This window comes from Genypterus blacodes, unplaced genomic scaffold, assembly GCF_046128005.1.
Source record: "Genypterus blacodes isolate CSIRO-AG114 ecotype Tasmania unplaced genomic scaffold, CSIRO-AGI_Gbla_v1 ptg000054l_1, whole genome shotgun sequence".
NCBI classification, from domain to species: Eukaryota; Metazoa; Chordata; class Actinopteri; order Ophidiiformes; family Ophidiidae; genus Genypterus; species Genypterus blacodes.
The window spans coordinates 2,932,864-2,953,050 of NW_027466866.1; the positions used below are offsets into that span (position 1 = coordinate 2,932,864).

A 20,187-nucleotide genomic window follows, 5' to 3' on the forward strand; every position below is an offset into this window, starting at 1 on the left:
ACTATAATTTATTTTCTGCGCAAATACAGCTCTGTGTATCACTCTCCTTATCTCCGCCTTCACCTCTCCTCTCGTTAAACATTGCACATTGCTTGTTTTAGTTGTATAATACTCGTCTAATGCACTGTTGTATCTACGCATTTTAGTCATAAAAAGAGGAGCGGTATTTGTTTAGTTCTCTTTTTCGAAATGACATTCAAACACGGTTCAGTCTTATAATGGATTATACTGAGTCAAACAATAACACTGAGGTCATTAAAAGCTATCTTTACACAAATAATGAGTCACATGTTTTCACAGTCACAGTGACCTAAAAAAGGTTTACTTTACTTTACGGAAGACACTTCTTACTTGTGTCATCTGCCGCACATCCGTTACCCATATTTGGTAATAGAGGAAAAGAGCCTCTCACACAGGGTTTTGATGTGATGATGATGTCACATCAGTGTGAAAAGGGGTTTTATGTTGGTGAACTAGAGCGGAGCAACTGGGGGATCCGCGAGGACGAAGCACACATCTCTAATTAGTGAGGTAGAAAATGAACAGAAACAGAAGAGAGATCAGGTTATCAGTGTACTGAGGTAAACATTTGTTTGAGCGGAGCGATGGTGCAATGAGTCAACCCATTCTTGCCATGTGTGTGTGTGTGTGTGTGTGTGTGTGTGTTAAACAAAATATTAGGCTCAAACATGCCTTTACACTTATTATTGTTTATTCTGAGTGAATAATCTTGTTTTGAGTTGTATCCTCTCTAAACATTGGTTTACATCTTTACAGTGGTTTCTGCTGCACTCATTGAACCCTAACAGAAGGCTTAGACAGGCATCACATACTGCACGTGGTGGCTGCGATGTGTTGCAGTATAGCTGCAGAGGTATATTCCCTAATTGAAGCGCTTTTAGACGTTGTGAACTGTTGGGCCAGTGGTGGCATGTATGTGTTGTCTGGAGAGCCCTGATGGGATGTTTTGGGTTGCTGGTTGTCCTCGTGCAGTCTAGCATACACTGTCATGACATGTTAAGACTTCCCAGGAGAACAATCTCTGCTAAGGGAGCCTGGGAGGTATCAAAAGCATCATGATAAAACTTAGACACGCTACAATGTCAAAAGAAGGTGTTACTAGCTAGAGGCCATGCAAACCATGCAAGCCATGCCAGATGCGGTATAATGAAAACACAGATCCATGTATATCCTCAAAGAAATATGTGTTAGCGTGTCTTAGAAGTAAGTGGAAATCAGAAACACCGTCGCAGGCAGTATGTCAAAAATTAATATAACTTACAGGAAACCACATGAAAGCAGACATCCTGACATGCGTTTTGAGCTGCAATTTCAATTGCAAAGTCTTAATAATAAAGACTGGTGTCATTTCTTCAGCATCTCTTTCTGAACTCATCATAATCAAGAAGTTAGAGGTTTAGGGCACATTTCAAGCCCTGATGTTGTATCTTTTGATACCTAATTCTACGTTTTAAAGAACAAATTTGCAGAAGACTGCCCTGTATTCAGGGTGCAGCCTTTATAATTAAAAAAGGCTCTTTGATTTGCAGTGCACGTCATTTTCTGACATAAAAACTATATTTATTTTAGGACGATAAAGGCGAGGCTCATATACTATATGCACGGCATTGCATGTTTTTTACTGAGTGATCCTTCACTTCAGGGCTTAAGCGGAGGAGGAAGAAGACAAACAACCCTGACCCCAGCTCACATCTGGAGAGCATCGCCAGTCACGAAAGGTGACTCATCAACTTTTTTCCAAGTCAAACGATCTTGTTGATCATAATATGGAATCACACCCATACCAGCGGCCATCGGCATGTGTCTGGCAGAGGCAAAATTATTGAGTCTAATTGTGACTCTGAATATTGTTGAATCTTGAAATATGTGGATTAGAAAGTTGAAAGTGTGAGAAAGTAGAAATCCATGGCAAGTAGAAGCAAAATAACCTCAACACATAAATGAAAAGAGCAAAAGAGCAAATATCAAAACCTTTTCAAAAGCTTCAATTGAGAAATGAGTACCTCAGTCATTACTATTTTATTTATTTATTATCTTTCTTCTGTATAGTATAGGTCTATTATTTTCATGATCATATCCCAGTTTACAGTACAATTTTGTTGACAAGTCCTTAGGAAAAATACGGCGTTTACACTGATGATTGTGCTGAAAGTCATTTCATGATAAACAGGAAGGAAACCAAGAGACCACCAGTGTTACCTTGACAACCCTGTTTGGATAATTCCATGGCTTTCTCCCACCTCCACAGTAACATATACAGGAAACAGATACACTCAACACTGGTGACATTTCTGTGTTTGAAGCTCATTAAAAGTGTTTTCCAGATGCAACACGCACATCCCACTGCTCGGGCCAGCGAGGGACACAGGAGACAGATTGGACTGGAAGGAAGGAAAAAGTATTTACACACAAATGTTTCCACATCTGCTTTAACATCTATATCAAATGCTGAGACCTCATGTATGTGTGTATGTGTTGCATTGCATTTGATGATTTCACACTGTATTCACAAGCTCACAGGGTCCAAATGCTATACAAACATGTCAGATTTGCTAACATTACATAACAAAAAGTTACTTAAGTATTAAGTTAAATAAGTTATTACATTTCAGATTGGCTGGATTTTGCTTTTTTTCCCCATTTTTTTAAATAAATACACTTCTTATCCCATCATCTTGACTGACAGCGTTTTGAGAGCCCCCCATGTTTGGAATACTTAGCTTTCTCTGTCGGCACCATTTCTCTTTTAGAGGCCAATCCTCAAACATTAGTGAGCTAGAGGTGAGGGACTTTCTATACACTGTACCCCAAAAGAACAACATGTCATCCTCAGCAGCAAGACTATTAGTTCACTCGACATCGTTTTCTTCCTCATCACCGAGCTGCAGCTCTTTCTCTGGCAGCAGCCCGTAGCTGTTGAGGAAGGTCTCCACGTCGGTGGCAAAGAACTCCTCACTTAGATGCTGTGTGCAGGACAGGAAGTTCCCTAGCAGTTCTCCAGCCTTGTATACCAACAAAGTGGGCAAAACCTCATCTGAGAAACGCTCGCTAGCACCTGACGCAACAGCATCAATCCTGCAGAACTTTACAGTGGGGTACTCAGTGGCCAGGCAGCCCAGGCAGTTGTTGAGCTCCTCGCAACCTTTGACCCCGACCTTGTAGATGTGGACCATCACCACTGTGCTGTGATGCTCCTTCTCGATCACTTCTAGGAAAGCCTCCCCGCTGTCCAGGTCGTGTACGCCTTCAAACTTGGGCCCAAAGCTGAGCTTTTCATGCATCTCCTGCATGCACTTTCTTCTGTACTGCTTCAGACATCCTTCATCTTCCTCTTTTAGCATCTCGTACTCTTGAACGCTCATCTGAAAGGGATTTTAAAGCAATGATTACGGTGTCCATTTGCAATTGATTTGCCATTTCTGTGGGCGACGGTATTCTACTTAGTAACCAATTTATACATACATACATTTATACAAGTACAATGTGACTCAATGCAATACAAAGCTAAGAGGCTGACATCTTTGCTGTTAGCACTCTCCTGTACCTTGCGGTGTCCTGTGGCATCGTCTTTTGGCCTCTGTGAGGACATCTGTCTTAGCAGTTCCCGTTTTGCAGGTGGCAAACTTTCTTGGTCCATACTCTCTAACTTAAACCTCCTCCAGTCATTAATAACTCCCTTTGGACCTGTTGAAAAGGCAAATTCCATTCATTAAACTTTAATTAAGGGGTGTGTGAAAAGAGCTGATTTCTAACTGCTTTCTTTTGCCATTTGAATGCTGACAGGGATGAGAAATGAGAGAAACAAAGGATAAAATTATTTGGCAGGACTCAGTGCTGCAGCAGGATCTTGTGCTTGCATGAAGCATTCAAAACCAAACTGAGCTATGCATTCTGTCTTACACGAGGATTAAAGATTCAACCAGTTCAGGAGTGTATGACTAATTGCACCACTCCTGTGTGAGAGCCGCAGCTGAAAGAAGATTAGAGTGTCAGTTAAACTGCCAAAGCTACAAACATCTGTGACTACTTCAGTCTTCCTTATGTCTAGAGCAAATATAAACACTCATTAGCCTCATAAAGCAGTATTCTTCCTGTATTATTTAATAACTGCTTCATGGCTGATTACTGACATGTATTGTTGACAAAATGTGGGGTGATGTTTGGACAGAAGCCTCTCCTCACCTGTGTGGGTTGCATTCTCCTCCAGTTCAATCAGTGCGTCAGTCATTTTGCTGGTGAGCTCCCTGTCAGAGACAAACAACAGGATCAGACTGTGAAGCAGAAATCCAGTCATATCCAACCACAGGGACATGAGACAACTGATGGTTTGGCTGAAGATGTTTGATTGATTGAACCACCTTGTCCTCTCTTAATGTGTAAAAGTTTGTATTAGGTGTTTGTTCTCATTAGGTAATCAGAGGGCAACAAGTTTAGCTCTTTGCACTGCGACAGAGCTAAGCGTGTCCCACGATAATTAATTACTTTAATGCACTGTAAGAGGATTATGATAGCAGATCTCTTTTTCTAGCTGGTAGCTTGTGCAGCCACTGTTTCATGGGACAGCTGCCGCTTAACAACACAACATTATATCTAACCTAAATTCATATAATTTCAATTGTTATTTGTGTGTGACGTACTGTACTTGCAAACCGTCACATCAGTAGAAAGTGAGTTCTATGCAAAACCAGCTTCCCTGAAGTAAACAACTAACTGTGCTGCATTTATGTTGGAGGACTCTGATGATCATTGTCTTCAGCAGATTGTGTATGTGTGTGTGTATATGTGTGTGTACAGGCAATACTTTCAAGAAGACACTGAAATTAAGTCAAAACATCCTTTGGAGGAGCCAAGAATTTAAAAACAGCAAGAAACTGAATCAGTGAAACGTTTCTTCATGATTCTCCATGTTGTAATAGTGTCTACACCTGGCACCCAAACTAAGAGGTCTCAAACCAAATAACAAATGAGCCAAATTACTTTCATAAAAACCAAACCAACCATCTGGACACGTTAGATTGTAGCTGTTTCTCTGCATCATACCAAGAATATAATCAAATCTAGAATGAGTTTTCTTACCTCTCAGTCACAATCGAGTCTTCTGTAAGTCAGAGGCTAACCTTTGTCTGGTCAACGCTCGTCCGCTTCACTGAGCCGTCTATTACTGGACGCTGTGTGTTTTGTGTGCATGTGTCCGCCTTGTCCAGCCAATAAGCTTGGTCTAATGGAGATTTCAAAGAAAGACTAGAGACCAAACAGAAATAGAGCATGGATCCTAAGAGGATTTCAGTTCAGGAATTAGAAGCCTCCACTTGATAAAGACCGAACTGCACACAATGGAAAATGAATGAGAGGGAGTGTGTGTGAGACAGAAAGAGAGAAAAATTTGATTGATTTGATTTTAACCAGATATCATTTATTTGATTAAGCAACCAATGAGAAAAAAAGAAAAAAAGAAAAGGCATGTAAAGAGTTAAATCAACCAAGGGCACCTCATCCTTGAAATGACAAAACTTTTAATTTCATGGAAATGAAAGTTCTCTAAGGCGTTTCACTTCACATGAAGTGAAATCGAAGCTATAAAACACAAGCATGCAGCATTGGGTGAGGCTGAGTCACGCACTTCAACACTTGTTTCTAACACAAACTTTGTCAAATCTTGAAGTATGAAGTATTTTGCCGCTTGAGGCTCTTCAGTACGGCAGCTTTATGGTTTTTAGATGGAGAAAGAATTATTTTTTAATTTAGCGAAACAGCTACACTAAGAAACCTATTCTCCCCATGCCACATAAAAAGGTGCACAGGTGTATATATTCCCTCTGTATTAGCTACTGTACATGCTGCAGTTGGAGGAGAAATACCTGTGTCACTCCCTCTTTGTCTTTATTCAAAGGTTTCATTTGTTTAGTGTTGAATCACGCCGGTGCCAATAAAAAAGTGTAAACCTTGTTCACACCCTTACAATATTTTCCGGGACAGCTCATGAAACAATGTTTGACTTGTGTCCTTCATCTCTTTGTCTGCATCCTGTATTTATTGGCTTAAAGGATTAGCAGACTTTTTTATTCAGGCACACTGAGCATGCATGTCAGGGGGGGTTGTATTATTCTTGTACATATGCGTAGATTGCTCAAAGGGAATCCGGCAGATTATTTAGTGCCGCATGTTCTAAAAGTGTCAGTCAGCAACGGCTCAGAATCCAATATTAGCCTGTTGTGCTATATCTGTATCTGTGTACTTTAGCGTTCTCTGAAATGTGTTCAAGGGTTACGGCAGGCCACGACACAAAGACCACACCTAGAGGATTTGAAGAGGAGCATTGTATTGGACCTAATAATTAAACTGAAGTGTTTGTAGGAGTTAAGGCGTAGGTGGGTGGATTCATCTTAAAAGTAATCCAGGAAAAGAGAATTGATGCGTCAGGATTCAGGAGTTATAAAGCAAAATCATCTAGAGAACGTGTGTCATAAATGGCCTCAGGGGGCGCTGTTCACCAACAAATTATATTGTAACATCCATTGACTTACAATCGGTGTAGGTATTCTGTGCCATGTATTTACGGAAACATAGTGTTGAGTATATTGAGCTCACAATCGTGTCTGTGTAAATAAAAGTGTGCAATTTAAGAGATGACAACCTAGAGAAACTAAAAAGGACGTACTTGTGTGGATGTCTGCTGTGTGTGTCCGTGTGTATGTGCCCACAAACGTGAACACAGACTCATAGTGGTTGTCGTCTGTAATTACTGAGAGGCATAGCATGATCATCTTATATAAACCCCTTTACGGGAATTCAAGGTCTAGAGTTTCTCCATTTACGCAAATCACCCAAAGTGCAACCAGCCAGTTTTCCATACATCCATAATGACATGTCTGAACTTGGAGGAGTTCCACGTGGATCAACAATCCCCCACCATGTATAGATTTGCCAGCACTTTGAGTCAGAAGGTGGGAAATGATGCGTCTTCAGCGTCTGGCCCACATGCTCTGTAACGGGCGGGTTCTCCTTATCTCACGTTTCTCAGATGAGTCATGGCATGTGTGGCATTCCTAAGGTAAACGTGAGATAGCGTGGGTAGCAGCTATATTTGGCTATGGCTTTTCCTTACATAGCATTGCTATGCGTACATTGCCTGATTAATGATCAGTGTTGAAATGTGTATAGGGTTTCAGATCGCAGGTACTTATTGTTCCTTTCGTGTATGTTGCCATGGTGAGGTCAGAGACAGGATAATTTACGAGGCAGGGTAACTCCATTCGAACGTCAAGCGCCACATATTTGAGAGTTTTCTCATCTTGAATACCAATCGTAATTACCCCTCACACACTTTTTGATTGACAGATTCCACGGATGGTGGAACAGAGGAAACCACAGTCTTTGTTGTTATGGGAACAGTTTTCTTAAGTGTGGTTATTTTGCTTTAGAATCTCAGCGCAGCGGCTAAAAATGCTCACAGACTTGCCCGATCACTGCTACCAGAGTTACGCAAAAAGGCAAGGCAACATTTATAAATGAGTTTCACATGTGGCCAGACTCTGACCTCAGTGTGGTTTCCCTCCTGGCATCTTAATCATCCTCACAAGTAGGAGTTGAGTTTGTTCCAATGTTAAGATATTAGTATTACAGGGTTATTAGTGATAGTCAGAAAGTCCAGCATTGCTCTTTTTTAAGACTCAGGAGTTATCACTATATGATGTCACAGCTCATGAAAGACAAATATGAAGGAGTCACAGCTTTTTTGCACTAAGGGTAAGAAGGAAGAAAGATTCCTCCTAACTTTACTCTAACATGCCATATCTAGTACCCACTGCACCGCAATCACTAGAATATGATTGACAATTAAAGTAATGATGCCCCCTGTGGTAGTTGGTGGTATTTTCTAGGCTGAATGGTTTTTCCCTAATCAGATTCCATCAATTGGACATGCTAGAGACAAGACCCTCAATGTACAGGTTTCTATCAGGAGACCTTGATAGCTCTCATAAGACACGCATCAATATTGTGGTGTAAGGTTAAGGTTTGACAGCGGAGAATGAGAGAGAAAGATAAGATGAGTTCATTAGGAATTAAATCAATGAAAGTCAAATCCTTAGCTTTCTCTCCTGCAGGCTGCATCGTGCGGCTCAGACTTCAAAAGAGTGAGAGGTAAGACAACTAATTAAACTTTTGATTTACACTTTCACCTGGCTTAAGATGCTACAAAACACACACATGGGCGAACAATTCACACACCTTTGTTTGTCCAACTGCATTCATCTGAGCTCTGTTATGAGGCGTGATGTTGGCTGGTGTTTCTTGTGCTAGGTGAGTGGATATTGTGGTGGTAGGTATGGGTTTGTGTGTGTTTTTGTGGGCACATGCTCATGCCACATGACGCCTCTCTGTGCGTGTGTGTCCGCCTGGCTGTCTGCTTGTGAGCATAAGAAACACATGGACACTCATCTGGTCTTGTGTAGAAAATTAGAAATAACCTTTGTTTCTTCAGTGATTCACTACAGTCTGAAAAACGATTGCTCCTCCTGTTCGGTGACTTTCCTCCATGTAAGTTCAAAGCCTGTTCACAAATGTCAAAGACAAAATTAAAAAATACCAAAAGAACAGGCACTTTCTGAAGAAATGTATGTTATTTATCTCCCTGCCATGGCAATCTTTTCCTATTTTTCACAACATTACCTAATTGTAAGTGTTTAATTACTCATACACACGCATCTATGCTCACACCTTTAATCTTGTCTAAGTTTGCCCCCTTTTATGGAAACATGAACAGAATTTTCCAGCGATATATCACTTAACATTGATTTGTAGTGACATATGCCAAAATAAGAATGCAGGTATTTGTAACTTTATCTCTTCTGGCAGTAGAATTCTTTGCATGTCAGATGGAGGTTTGTTGCCTTTTATCTTTATGCTGTCTGGAGGAGAAATAAAGAAATAAATGAAAAAATCTTGATGAACACATAAAAATCTCCTCTCCTGTGGTTTAATCAACTGTTATTGTTCAAAATATGAAATAATGTTGTTCCTCAGGTTTCAGGTATTGATGTTTCTGAATCGTATTTGTTATAGTTCTATTAATTCTATTGGGGGTTCTATGTAATTCTGTCACATATCTATTCACATATTCATTACATTACATTACATTACGGTCATTTAGCAGACGCTTTTATCCAAAGCAACTTCCAATAAGTGCGTTCAACATAGGTAGGCAAAAGAACTTCAGGTACACAAGAAATCGTAAGTGCATTTCCTTCCAAAAACCAACAGCTAAGAGCATAACTAACACACTTCACACACTATTATGTAAGACCTGGTGATTTTCCACTTGACTTACATCTCCATATTTGTTTGTGCAACTCATTGATGCAGTCAGAATTAAGACCAAACTCACTTTACAGCCTTACTGGTAAATTCTGAATTCTTCGACATAGTGTCAACAAACTGCGACAAATGGTGAGTAGTTTTCCCTCCTCCTCATCAGGATCATCATCATCATCATCACATATGGCATTGATAAAGGGGAGAAAGTTACTCTAATAATATTTTGTTACTGCTAAATCTCCTGTGGTTTATTCACCACATGGACTTGATTCACTCAGTGAGTGTGAGTGTGTGTTGTCTGTGGCTCCCCGGGAAAAACTGACGCAGGCTTTGAACTTTTTGCTATCATTGTTGGAACACGCCACTGGGAGACGCTGCAGTAAAACAAAGCCTAGGAGCCGTGCAGTTTCTACAACACTGGCAGCACAGTTACATCAAATGGAGTTATTCTCAATCCTCCGCGTCATCTGATCCTAGTCCTTCAGCATCATTGACGATCTCCACTAGAATTTAACATAAAATTCTGGTGGGACATACAGGGTACAGCTGGTCCAAATTGTTGATGTTTTGATGTTAATATATCATCAGCATTTAAAACACACACATTATGTACACACATGAGGACACTAGGTTTTGATTTTTGAAACATGATCTTGTTTCTACTTCCATTTTTTCTTTAAAATTGTACCAGTGGGGACAATTCATTCACTCATTCATTTGTTTTGAAATTCATTGCAAAAGCATATCTCTGGTGAGTATCTCAGTGGCAAGCTGGGTGGTAATAAGTAAACAGAAACCAGTCACTGTAGGTTGCACCACGAGCCGCCCCCTGTCCACTTCTTTCCTCAGCCAGCTCTCTTCTCACTAAATATGTAATCCAATCGCTACGCTACACCTCTGCTCTTCATGACTCAGTGTGCCAGAATGTGGATCAGGCTTCCCCAGTGTTGTGTTAAGTATCCTCACAATTGATGATTGAACTCCTTCAAGCAATCAAACAGCCACCAACACCATTGTTGTCATGGCAGGGATCTTCTGGTGGAATTTGGGGCCAAATTCTGTGAGTCAGGTCATCGAGCTGAAGCGGGAAACTCAGGGGTTCATAATCAAATAATTGATTAAATCATTTATCAAGTACAAACATTAACATTGCTTGCTTTTTGCTGTTGTGCTGTCTGGGCTTGAACACTTAGGAGGTTGTCCAAAACTGGTCACACAAAATAAGGAATTCTAGGTTATATAAATGGTAGTACTTACTTTGTCTATTTTTGGCATTTTAAAGACCTTTAAAGACCATTTAAAGTTTGGTCTTTGTGTAAATTTGGAAAGGACACTAACAAGACTTCAAAGTTACAAACCCGCATTCACTTGTTCTTAACAGTTGATCAGATTAACAGTCATGCTGATAATAACAGGAGTAACATGAATATAAGATAGCATTGGGAGACAACTTTTCTATTATTTTACACACATTTTTGTTTTGAAACCTAGTTGTTTTGTCATTATATTTTTATTCTACAAGACAATGCTGCTGTGAAGAACACGAGGAGCTCTCTGTTAAAGGTTACTGTTGAGTTCCTGTGAAAACCCTCATGTTTGTAAGACAACACTTCCCATTGTTCTTCTCTAATCCTGGTCAACACAGAGGTGTCCCCACGCTTTAATGACACGCTGTCTGCAGTGAGGACACGGCTTGTTACTCGTCACCCGACATGTTGTGACAGAGACGCACAGAGAATGATCATGTCATGGAAACTTTCAACATATTGTATTTAGCAGACAGTGTTGCTAATCTGTCCCAAACAGGGTAAAGGTCCCAGGTAGAGTCCGTGACAGCAGAGCTTCATCCCTCCACTTGGACCCTCATATCCAACCTCCATCCTCTCATCCTTTCGTTTAACATGTGTCCATATCTCTCCTTTCGCTCTTTCAGGCACTTTGTGGGCCATTGATCGAATGGAGTCAGAGTTGGTGGTCCCCTGGTCAGTGGTGGTCCGACCATGAGGTCAACATGCAGTCCATGTGCTGTCTGTTAGGTCAAACAGTATCAATGTGCTACTGAATGACCAGGAATTCCTCAAACAGAATCTTCTGGCAACCAAAGCCCTTAGTCATGCATCCGGGCTAATAGCGTACAGCCTACACACACACACACACACACACACACACACACACACACACACACACACATTATGCACATGTGCTGACTCTTGGCACTAACTAACCATCATTTTGCCAATCGAGTCTAAATCCGTTTCTCTGTCCAGGAGCTGCCTTGCCAAATCCCCTCTGACTCCTTATGCTTTCCAACAAACAGCAACGTTATGTCATTTATTCAGGAGGGGGGAGATATTGTGAAAGAAACATGTTTCAGCCTTTGAAATGTAGAAGTACTGAGTGTTTCTCCTCTTCATGAATCATGGTCATCATTGTGCCGAGGGAAGAGGAGAAGCTTCTTCATCTATTCATGCAGAACTTCATGGCTGCTCTTCACTCCACCTGTGTCCTCTGCTATCAGTTGGGCAAGAACAACTCGGTTTGTGTTTGCTGATTTGCGTGATTCTCTTGAAGTCGTGTAACTCATAATGTTATGGTGATGCTTTTTGGCGATAGGAAAATGGTTTCTGGGTTAACTCATGTTGTGTAATGTACACAGACCAGGAATTGGAGACAAAGATAAGAGGACAGATATGACAGATATGTAAAGCGTGAGGTGTTGCTGTCGCTGTAAGAGAGCTGGCAGACATCCTATTACTAACATGGGAAACGCTCTGCATACGCCACGATGAACAGCTGACAATTTTTAAGTCCTTTGTCACCTGCAGTTAGTCATTAAAGTAACATGTGGCTGAACCTTCCACATACTCGTAGTAGGTAGTAGTACCATCAAGGCATGTCCAAGCATGAATGAATGAGTGTGTGTGTGTGTGTGTGTGTGTGTGTGTGTGTGTGTGTGTGTGTGTGTGCGTGCGTGTGCGTATGCGTGTGTGTGTGTGTGTGTGTGTGTGTGATGATTTCTTGAGAACAAAATGAGAACTGCAACCTGTGGTGATGTCAAGTTTGCAGTGTTTTGGGGAATTTGTATATTTCCACTGTTGTACAACCAACCGTGTTTAATTTTAGTACGCACAGGCTGTGGAGTTAAACAGGGATCATCTCTAACGTCGGTGATATGTGATGTCATCATTTGGGGCTCGCTCCTCCTCAAATGTGATGTATACAGTGTGTGTGTTTCCCAAGTGTTGTGTCTGGTCCCTGTGTGTGCGTGTGTTTGTGTGTGCGTGCGTGCTACAAGCGAGTTAGCGTGTGAACAATACAAGTGATGTCACCATGTGTCTGCGTGATGCCTGGTGATGCTCCTCTATATGAGTGTGTGTGGAGTGACATGTTGAGGGTGACAGCTGTTGTCTCTATAGTCCCGTCACCCGGTGTCGTGGATGGAGAGGCATCTTTCTCTGGCGTGACCTTAAAAGGGCTAATACATATCGTTTCCGTCTGTGGAATGCTCCTGAGATGTACACGTCACATTAAAACGTGAGGGTGGGATCAGACGAGGAAAATCAGGCGCCAGGCATTCTTTAGCGCTGAAAGTCCCTGTGTTTAGGAGACACAACAGTATGAGCATGAGACCCTTCCTCTCTCTCACTCTTTCTTTCTTTCTTTCTTTCTTTCTTTCTTTCTTTCTTTCTTTCTTTCTTTCCTTTTTTGGTTAAGAATGCTCATCTCTTGCCATGGCACTACTGAATCTATCATTCTCACCTCACCGTGCTGGGGGAACTATGACAAAGCAAAAAAAAAAGGGTAAAATCACAAATTAATCATCTTCCCTTTTTTTCCTCTTGCACAAAGTGGCATTGTTCTTTAATCATGTGGCATTTCCTCTTTCCTTGAAGTGGTCTATCTTGTTTTTGTAATTACTTGCAATCATCTTCCTCCTTATTGCAGCCGTGTGCATCTCAGGTCACAGAGAAACAGGCAGAAACACAAAACATAGCAACGTTCACCGTGAGAAGAGGAATTTTCCAGGACCCCGGCTTCACATGTGTTAGGTTACACCTCGGGATTTCCTCGCTACCGTTGCTATGACATAAACAGTTTGTTGAGAAGTCGGTGCAAATGAAGCACTATTAGTGAGAAATATGTGTGTCAAAGTGCCAAGTGAAACCATTACCAAACAATGAGGTCATCACAGAAACTGACGGGTGAATCTTCGCCCCGAGGGATGTCTGATATACAGTATGTGTGTATGTGATCAACAGTGTAGGTCGTCGGGATTAGTGCTAAAACAATTAGTCGATTAGTTTACTGACAGAAAATTAATATACAATAATCCCAATCATTTGTTTCATTCAAGGTATTTTCTCGGACATAAAGCTATTTCAGTTTGTGTTATTAATTTAATGTTTTAATGAGTAGATGAAAGGATAACAGTTGATTTTCTACAAGACAAAACTGTCAGTTTCAATCAAATTTCATATGATTAAAAAAGAAACTCATCCTCCATCCTCCATTTTTTATGTAATAAACTAACAAAGTAATTGAGCTATGTCCCTTTGCCGAGCCGTGCCCTCCAGCTTTTCCTGGGGATCCCAAGACATTCCCAGGCCAGATTGGATATATAAATAATCCCTCGAGCATTTTCAGCACTTTCGTCCAGGAATCTTAACTCTCTCCATCGAGCTTTGTAGAATTCCAAACATTTTTTTTTAAATCCAACAGTTGGAAACAGAATATTACAGAACTCAGCAGTTTTATGGCTCAGGTCCCGACTCTGCGCCAGTGTTGCACGTGCACAGGCAGCCGGTCCAGGGATCCTGGTTGGCCCCTTGTTCCTGCCATCTGCGGGGTGTCACGTAACTTTTTGGTGGACAGGTCCGGACCAAGAGAGGGCCGGGACAGACCAGTGAGAGAACACAGTGGAGTGTACTGACAGCCTCCCACAGCCTGTTCATGCTCATTACACACACACAAAGCCCCATCTTCATCCCTGGAAAACCCTCATAAATTCCGACATGAGCATACTGTTGCACAATGGAATAATATCGCCCGAAGAGCAACTAAAGTAAACTACAGATGCAGAATCAGGTCATTTTCATGCCGGGATGGGGACGACTTATTTGATATAAATTGTTGCAGCGTGTTCGTGCGTGTTTGTATTTGAACCCTCCACTGATGTGTGAATTCATGGGAAATTCTTGCTGGTTGTAGCACAGGGGATAACGCTTCTTGCCCTGACTCACAATTTACCATGCAGACAGTCACGTCAGCTTGCACCGCCATGTTTGTTTTGGACCGGGCACTCAAGCAAAAGGCTAAAAGCACCAGCGGCGGTGCCAAGCTGCTGAGGCACGCGTTCCCGTCACTGCAGTGCGCTGTGGTCACGTATGAACGGGAGAAGCTCCTCACACCTCATATGAGAGTGCAGATTCTTACCGTCAATGCAGACCTCACATGTATGGAAAGTTTTAGCTCTGCAAGTAACGGGAATACAGTTAATTCATAATTTCCTTACTCAGACACCCCCATGTGGTATCTGTTAGGATTATCAGTAATGAAAAGTCATAAAAGAATCTGTGCAAAGATAGATTTGCTTGTTGTGTCACTCTTTCTTCCCTGTATGAATAGATGTTATTTAAAGGTGCTGTGAAGTGTCTTATCTAGCTTATCTGCCACAGCCTGCTTATCTTTGAAACACATCACCCCAACTATCAAGCCTGACAAGTATCTACACGTTTGATCTGATGTGTAGAAAAAGTGAAAGCTCTAACATCTTTTGTGTGTGTGAGCATGTGTGCGTGTGTGTGCGTGTGTGTGTGTGTGTATGTATGTGTGTGTGCGTAAGGTTGCGTAACTAAAGGTATGCGGATGCTCAGTGAATTAAATGGATGAGAACCCTCAAAGCAAAATATGAAAGCTGGTTCAACTTGCCCACACGAAAAAAGTGCTGAAATGTCTCTGGAGTTGTTTTTTGCTGTATGTTCTCCACATTCTCTATATTTAAGCATGTTTCCAGTGGATAAGTGATGCATTTAACTGCGATGAATGCATTTTTAAATCGCTATTAGTAAAGAAAAGTAAAAACCTATAAATTAAATAAATATCTTAAAATTTCTAAATGTACTTTCTGATGTCTGCTTTGTCTAGATTTCTGTATTAATTCTCATACAAAGTTTTTCTTTTCTTTGGAAGGGAGAATATAGGAGAGAATCTGAACTGTAGTGTAAATGCAGCATGTTTCATATCTGAACTAAAAAGCCACTTTAACTTCAGGTCACTTTTAAAGTCTTATACACTTATAAAGTATGTGTGAGGACAGCGCTACACTAATGCCTTTATACTTATTTCAGACACAATTATCCCCTCTCTGTGACGTGGGTGACACCGACTGATTCTATTGGTTGATTCTATGTGGAATGAACTGGAAGGAAATTGTCTGTGATATAGTCAAATAAGTTTCAAAAAGACGGAGCCAAAGTCAAAAAGCTTCATTCTAAGAACTGTGCAGCAGTTCCAGTTTATTAGTATAATAATAATAATAATAAAACTTATTGTCGATTGTTTCATATAAAAGACACATTTTAGCTTAGATTTAAGTCATTAAGTTAACATACAAGATAGATTTAAATACAAAAAAGGCTGTAAAACAACACTGAACTCAGAAGGCACTTTACTGTAATGAAAATCAGATCGGCAGAGTCAAAACCCAGATGACAACAGGTACGTAAGACTAGACTAGACTACGTGGACAAAATGGATCTGAATTGGAGTTAGACAGCAATGGGAGCGTTATGTACAATGTAGTTGAAACTGTAAACAAAACTTCAAGTATCAGGTTTTAGAAAATAACATTTCCAGTGCTATTTCTGAGGTCAGTTACTCCATGCACACAATACATTGATTCTTTCTTTCAATAAATAAGCAGAATACGTGACATGACAACAACATCAATATAAAAACTCGCCATGGCGCTTTTTCCAGTCTGTTTCACAAATACAATAAATAAGGCACAATAAATTAATAAATAGATATTAAAAAAAACCTAATGGAATATGATTTAGAGTTCTGTAGTCCTTTTTTTTAAAATGAGGGTGGGGTTGACGTCGCTGCTGCGTGAGTTGGATGTGCTGGAGTTGATGATCATGGAGCCCGTGTCTTTAATGTCGGGCACGTAAAAGGACGCCACGGGACACGGGCCGCGGACGTTATTGCACACCAGTTTCTGCAGCGAGGCGGTGTTGATGATGTCGAATCCCACGCTGCCCCCAAAGGTGCTGGGTTTCCAGTACTCGGGCGAACAGATGGGGTTTCCCATTAAGCCCTTCAGGGAGTAGGGGGCTCCCATCTCCACCATGGTCTCCCCAAAGATGGCGTCGGTCCTGGGCTTTTCTACCAGCAGGCCTGGGTAGAGCTCCACGGCGTCCACGTGCCCGTACATCTCCTCCAGCACCGCAGCCATTTCTTTCTCTCCTGAGTAACACAGAGGAGGACATTAAGTTTGTGACGAATCTTAATACATCCACTGTTCTTTGACCAAAGTAAATCCAGCAAAAACATTTAAGATAATAAAACAGATCTCTCTTTTCTGTCTTCTCCTCTCTCTCTCTCATTCATACACATTTTGCTTTCACTCACACTTCACCATTAGTCTCTAACAGCACTAAAAACTCTCTTCTTCTGTGTCTTTGAGGGCCAAGGCCTCTCTTGTCTGTTTATGTCTTTCTGTCCCAAGCTGCTTACACTATCTCCTCACTAAAATGAACATCTGGCTCTTGTAAGCGAGGAAATGCCTTCTTCACTCTCAAAAAGAGGCAGAGACTCCAAATCCCTGTCCAAATTCCCGTTCCACTAATCTTTCTCATTTCCTGTTCTCATTCACTGCGTCTCACCTGTGAGGTCTTCAAATGAGCTGTAGGGCTTCATGGAGAAGCGTTTCCTGTAGGCGTTGAGGGACTGATAGCGCATTTTTCTGCTGTTCTCTACCGACTTGATGGCCACGTGCATAACCGCCCCGGGGACATTTCGACCACCAGCAACCTGTAACAGCGAAAGGGAAACGTGAGCTCCACAGCCTGAGCGTAAAACTCTCACAATCATCTCATTCCTCTGCACCATCATCAGCTCTTACCCGTCCAGCGATCTGCTTGCTGAAGGACTCCACCAAGTTACTGATGCCGTGCTTGGTCACCACAGAGTTGTTGAAGACAAATTGTTTGTAGCTGTAATCCTCCTCCTCAATGTGGAAGGAATCGGGCATCAGCGGGTGCCAGTGGTAGAGGGTATTGAACTCAGACGCAATACGGTTCTGGTACTGGAAGCGTTGGTTGAACAGCAGCTCGGGATCAAACTTTAACTTGAAGTTGTAACCACTCAGGTGTTGCACGTAGTCTTCAATCACAATCTTGATGGTTTCTCCTGCAGGACAGATGAAAAGATCAGATTAAACAGTGTTCTTCAGACATTCGCACTTTTACACTTCAGCCCGTTTCTCACTTATCACTAAAACATCTGACCAACTCACCAATCAGAATGAGTCTTGTGGTCTGGAAGAGTCTCTCGTCGTCCCAGTTGGGGTGAATCTCCTTCAGGACGTCGCAGACCCGGTTGTGTTCTCTGAGCCAGATGGTGGCGTACATCATCAGCCCGGGAACCAGGCCAAACGCCTCGTGGCCCACGGCGAAACGGTCAGACTCGGGCACAAAAGGAGGATAGTGCATCTCAACGCCGACCTCTTTTACTGTTGGGGGGTACATCTCTCCATCCAGGATCTAAATTAGACACGAGAAGGGCAAAGGAAACTGTGAGATACTTCTGAAATCTTCTCATTTAAAGATGTTTGTATCACATTGGTGTCATCCTGTACCTGATGTTTCAGTTTGCCGTCCTTGAAGAGCCTGAGCTTGTGCTGTCTCTCCAGGTTATCTCCATAAACGTGGTTGAGATCCACCTGAAAGAACAAACCAAACAATGAACACATGCTCCATTTTTGACTCATTCTATCACAAACTGATGTGGAAAGCCAAGGTAGATCTGCGTGCTTACCCCGTGGCCTTTAGCGAGGGTGAAAGCTGGACCCTTCTTCATGTCTGATTTGAAGAACTGGTGTGTGAAATGCTGTGCAAAGAAGGCAAACATCAGGCTGGTGCCCTGCGGGTCCGGGATGAACTCTCTCCTCAGCAGAAGCTTCTCGGCCAAAATCTTTGCATCAGGAAGCTCCTTCTTACCTGTGACAACAATTCACAACATGAATCACACAATACGAAACCAAACCAGTATTATTGGCAACAACTGCCTCCTTTGCTTTTTTTAAAACATTCCCTTCAGGACATTTCGAGCTGTTAAGATGGTCTCATAATGAAGCAGGTAATGAGATGTCACGAAGCAGAGCAGGTCTGGCTCAGACTTCAAGAATCTGAGAAAACAGGTTTTCTGAAGGAAGCGAGAGTAACGCTCACCTGCTACTCCCATCGGGGTTGGGCACTCCTTCGGCACAGGGGGGAGGGAGCGAGTGTAGTAGGAAAGGTTTGAGTACGCTTCCCAGTTTTTGTAGTCATAGTCCGAATTATAAGTTGGAGGGCTGTCAATCATGTGGGATCGGGCTAAAGACAAAAGAAAGGGAAATTGAATTAAAGGGATTAGGATTAAACACTTTTGTCAGCTCTTTATAGGAGTCTAGATAAAAAAGCTCCATGACCACAAAAACAAACTCGGAATCATAATAAGAAATGTGATTTTTGCAATAATGAAGAACCAGAATCAAAGTCAAAGGAGGAAAGACTCACATGTGAGCACGTATCTCATGATGGCGTCCCTGAGGAAGGAGATGCTGTTTACTATGTTCCAGAAGCCCTTGAAGTGTGTGAGTAGGTGATGGACGGTGTTGGGTGATGGCTTCAGGGTCAACTTGAGCCGCGTGAGGAATTCAGCTGGAGAGATCACAGTAGAGAAACGTGGGTGAATTCACACGTCAACGCCACATATGCATCCTGAATAGGACTTCACATCCTGTCTGCAGTTTGTACATACGTGTTGTGCAGTTTGGTCCGTAGAATCCAGTCCGTGTGCAGTCACACTCATACGTGTCCGAGGCCATAGCTGTACACACACCCCGGTTCTGACATGGCTCCGAGCAACATGGGTTAGCTGGGAGAGAGAAGGTACAGTCAGGACTCACATTCACTAGACATGTGCAGTAACAGGAGGGAAATCAGTTGCTATTATCTTGACTTGTTTGCCCATAAAACTTAAAATCTACACAAAAAAAGCCAGAAATGTCTCACAACAAAAATCACATTAGTGCACCTGAGCTTTAACTTTTAGACTTCACTACAACATCTTTATAACCACAATAAAGCGCTACGATATAAAGCTTTACAGATGAAGACTCTTTCTTACCTCCTTCGCAGATTAGAAAGCGCAGTGCCAAACAGAAGAGCGCCGCAGTGTTTCTATTCATACTCCTCAGCCTGTTGTGTCCTCTAGTCGCTCGTCTTCTCGTGTCCTCTGCGCCTGAAGGCTGGAGTTCTTCTGAAAACCTGCGTGCGCCTGCTGCACCTTTTATTACGGCGGACCGGACCCTGCGGTGACGTCACCGTGTGTCAGCCCTCTTGGCTCGCCTCCTGCCGCGCATCTTTGCATCAATGGACTGACACACACACAGAACCAACGGACCAGCGGAACCTGACGGAGTGGAATGTTTTCTCTTACACAATCTACTTATATGAGTTTATATGAGCACCAATGCCAAACGTAAATGAAAAAAATAATAAAATTCTTCTTTTTATCGTTCTTGCGTTCTTTCTTTCTTTCTTTCTTTCTTTATCTTTTACACATGTTACATCTACATTATATGAC

General features: G+C 41.9%; 2 protein-coding genes across 2 annotated transcripts; both read right to left on the reverse strand.

Moving 5' to 3' along the window:
- Window positions 1–2,870: 2,870 nt before the first annotated feature.
- On the reverse strand, window positions 2,871–4,249 carry pdcb (phosducin b). The gene is made up of 3 exons (XM_076151360.1): window positions 4,204–4,249; window positions 3,566–3,705; window positions 2,871–3,383 (listed from the first exon to the last, which is right to left on the reverse strand). Exons 1-3 carry the CDS (start codon window positions 4,247–4,249, stop codon window positions 2,871–2,873), a joined length of 699 nt encoding a protein of 232 aa, XP_076007475.1.
- Window positions 4,250–15,820: 11,571 nt separating this feature from the next.
- On the reverse strand, window positions 15,821–19,859 carry ptgs2b (prostaglandin-endoperoxide synthase 2b). Its single transcript, XM_076151359.1, has 10 exons — window positions 19,729–19,859; window positions 19,360–19,476; window positions 19,116–19,259; window positions 18,789–18,932; window positions 18,376–18,557; window positions 18,197–18,280; window positions 17,855–18,101; window positions 17,462–17,748; window positions 17,223–17,370; window positions 15,821–16,803 (listed from the first exon to the last, which is right to left on the reverse strand). Exons 1-10 carry the CDS (start codon window positions 19,787–19,789, stop codon window positions 16,391–16,393), a joined length of 1,827 nt encoding a protein of 608 aa, XP_076007474.1. The 5' UTR covers window positions 19,790–19,859; the 3' UTR covers window positions 15,821–16,390.
- Between the last annotated feature and the right edge of the window lie 328 nt (window positions 19,860–20,187).

Bases quoted from the DNA above. Each gene is read 5' to 3' on its own strand.
- ptgs2b (XM_076151359.1), bottom strand. From the start codon at position 19,789: ATGAATAGAAACACTGCGGCGCTCTTCTGTTTGGCACTGCGCTTTCTA. The intron at 17,749-17,854 runs GTGAGTTGGTCA...TCTGTCCTGCAG, and splicing joins CACAAGACTCATTCTGATTG to GAGAAACCATCAAGATTGTG. The intron at 17,371-17,461 runs GTAAGAGCTGAT...TCGCTGTTACAG, and splicing joins GCAAGCAGATCGCTGGACGG to GTTGCTGGTGGTCGAAATGT.
- pdcb (XM_076151360.1), bottom strand. From the start codon at position 4,249: ATGACTGACGCACTGATTGAACTGGAGGAGAATGCAACCCACACAG. The intron at 3,706-4,203 runs GTGAGGAGAGGC...CCTTTTCAACAG, and splicing joins GGAGAATGCAACCCACACAG to GTCCAAAGGGAGTTATTAAT. The intron at 3,384-3,565 runs GTACAGGAGAGT...AATCCCTTTCAG, and splicing joins ATGCCACAGGACACCGCAAG to ATGAGCGTTCAAGAGTACGA.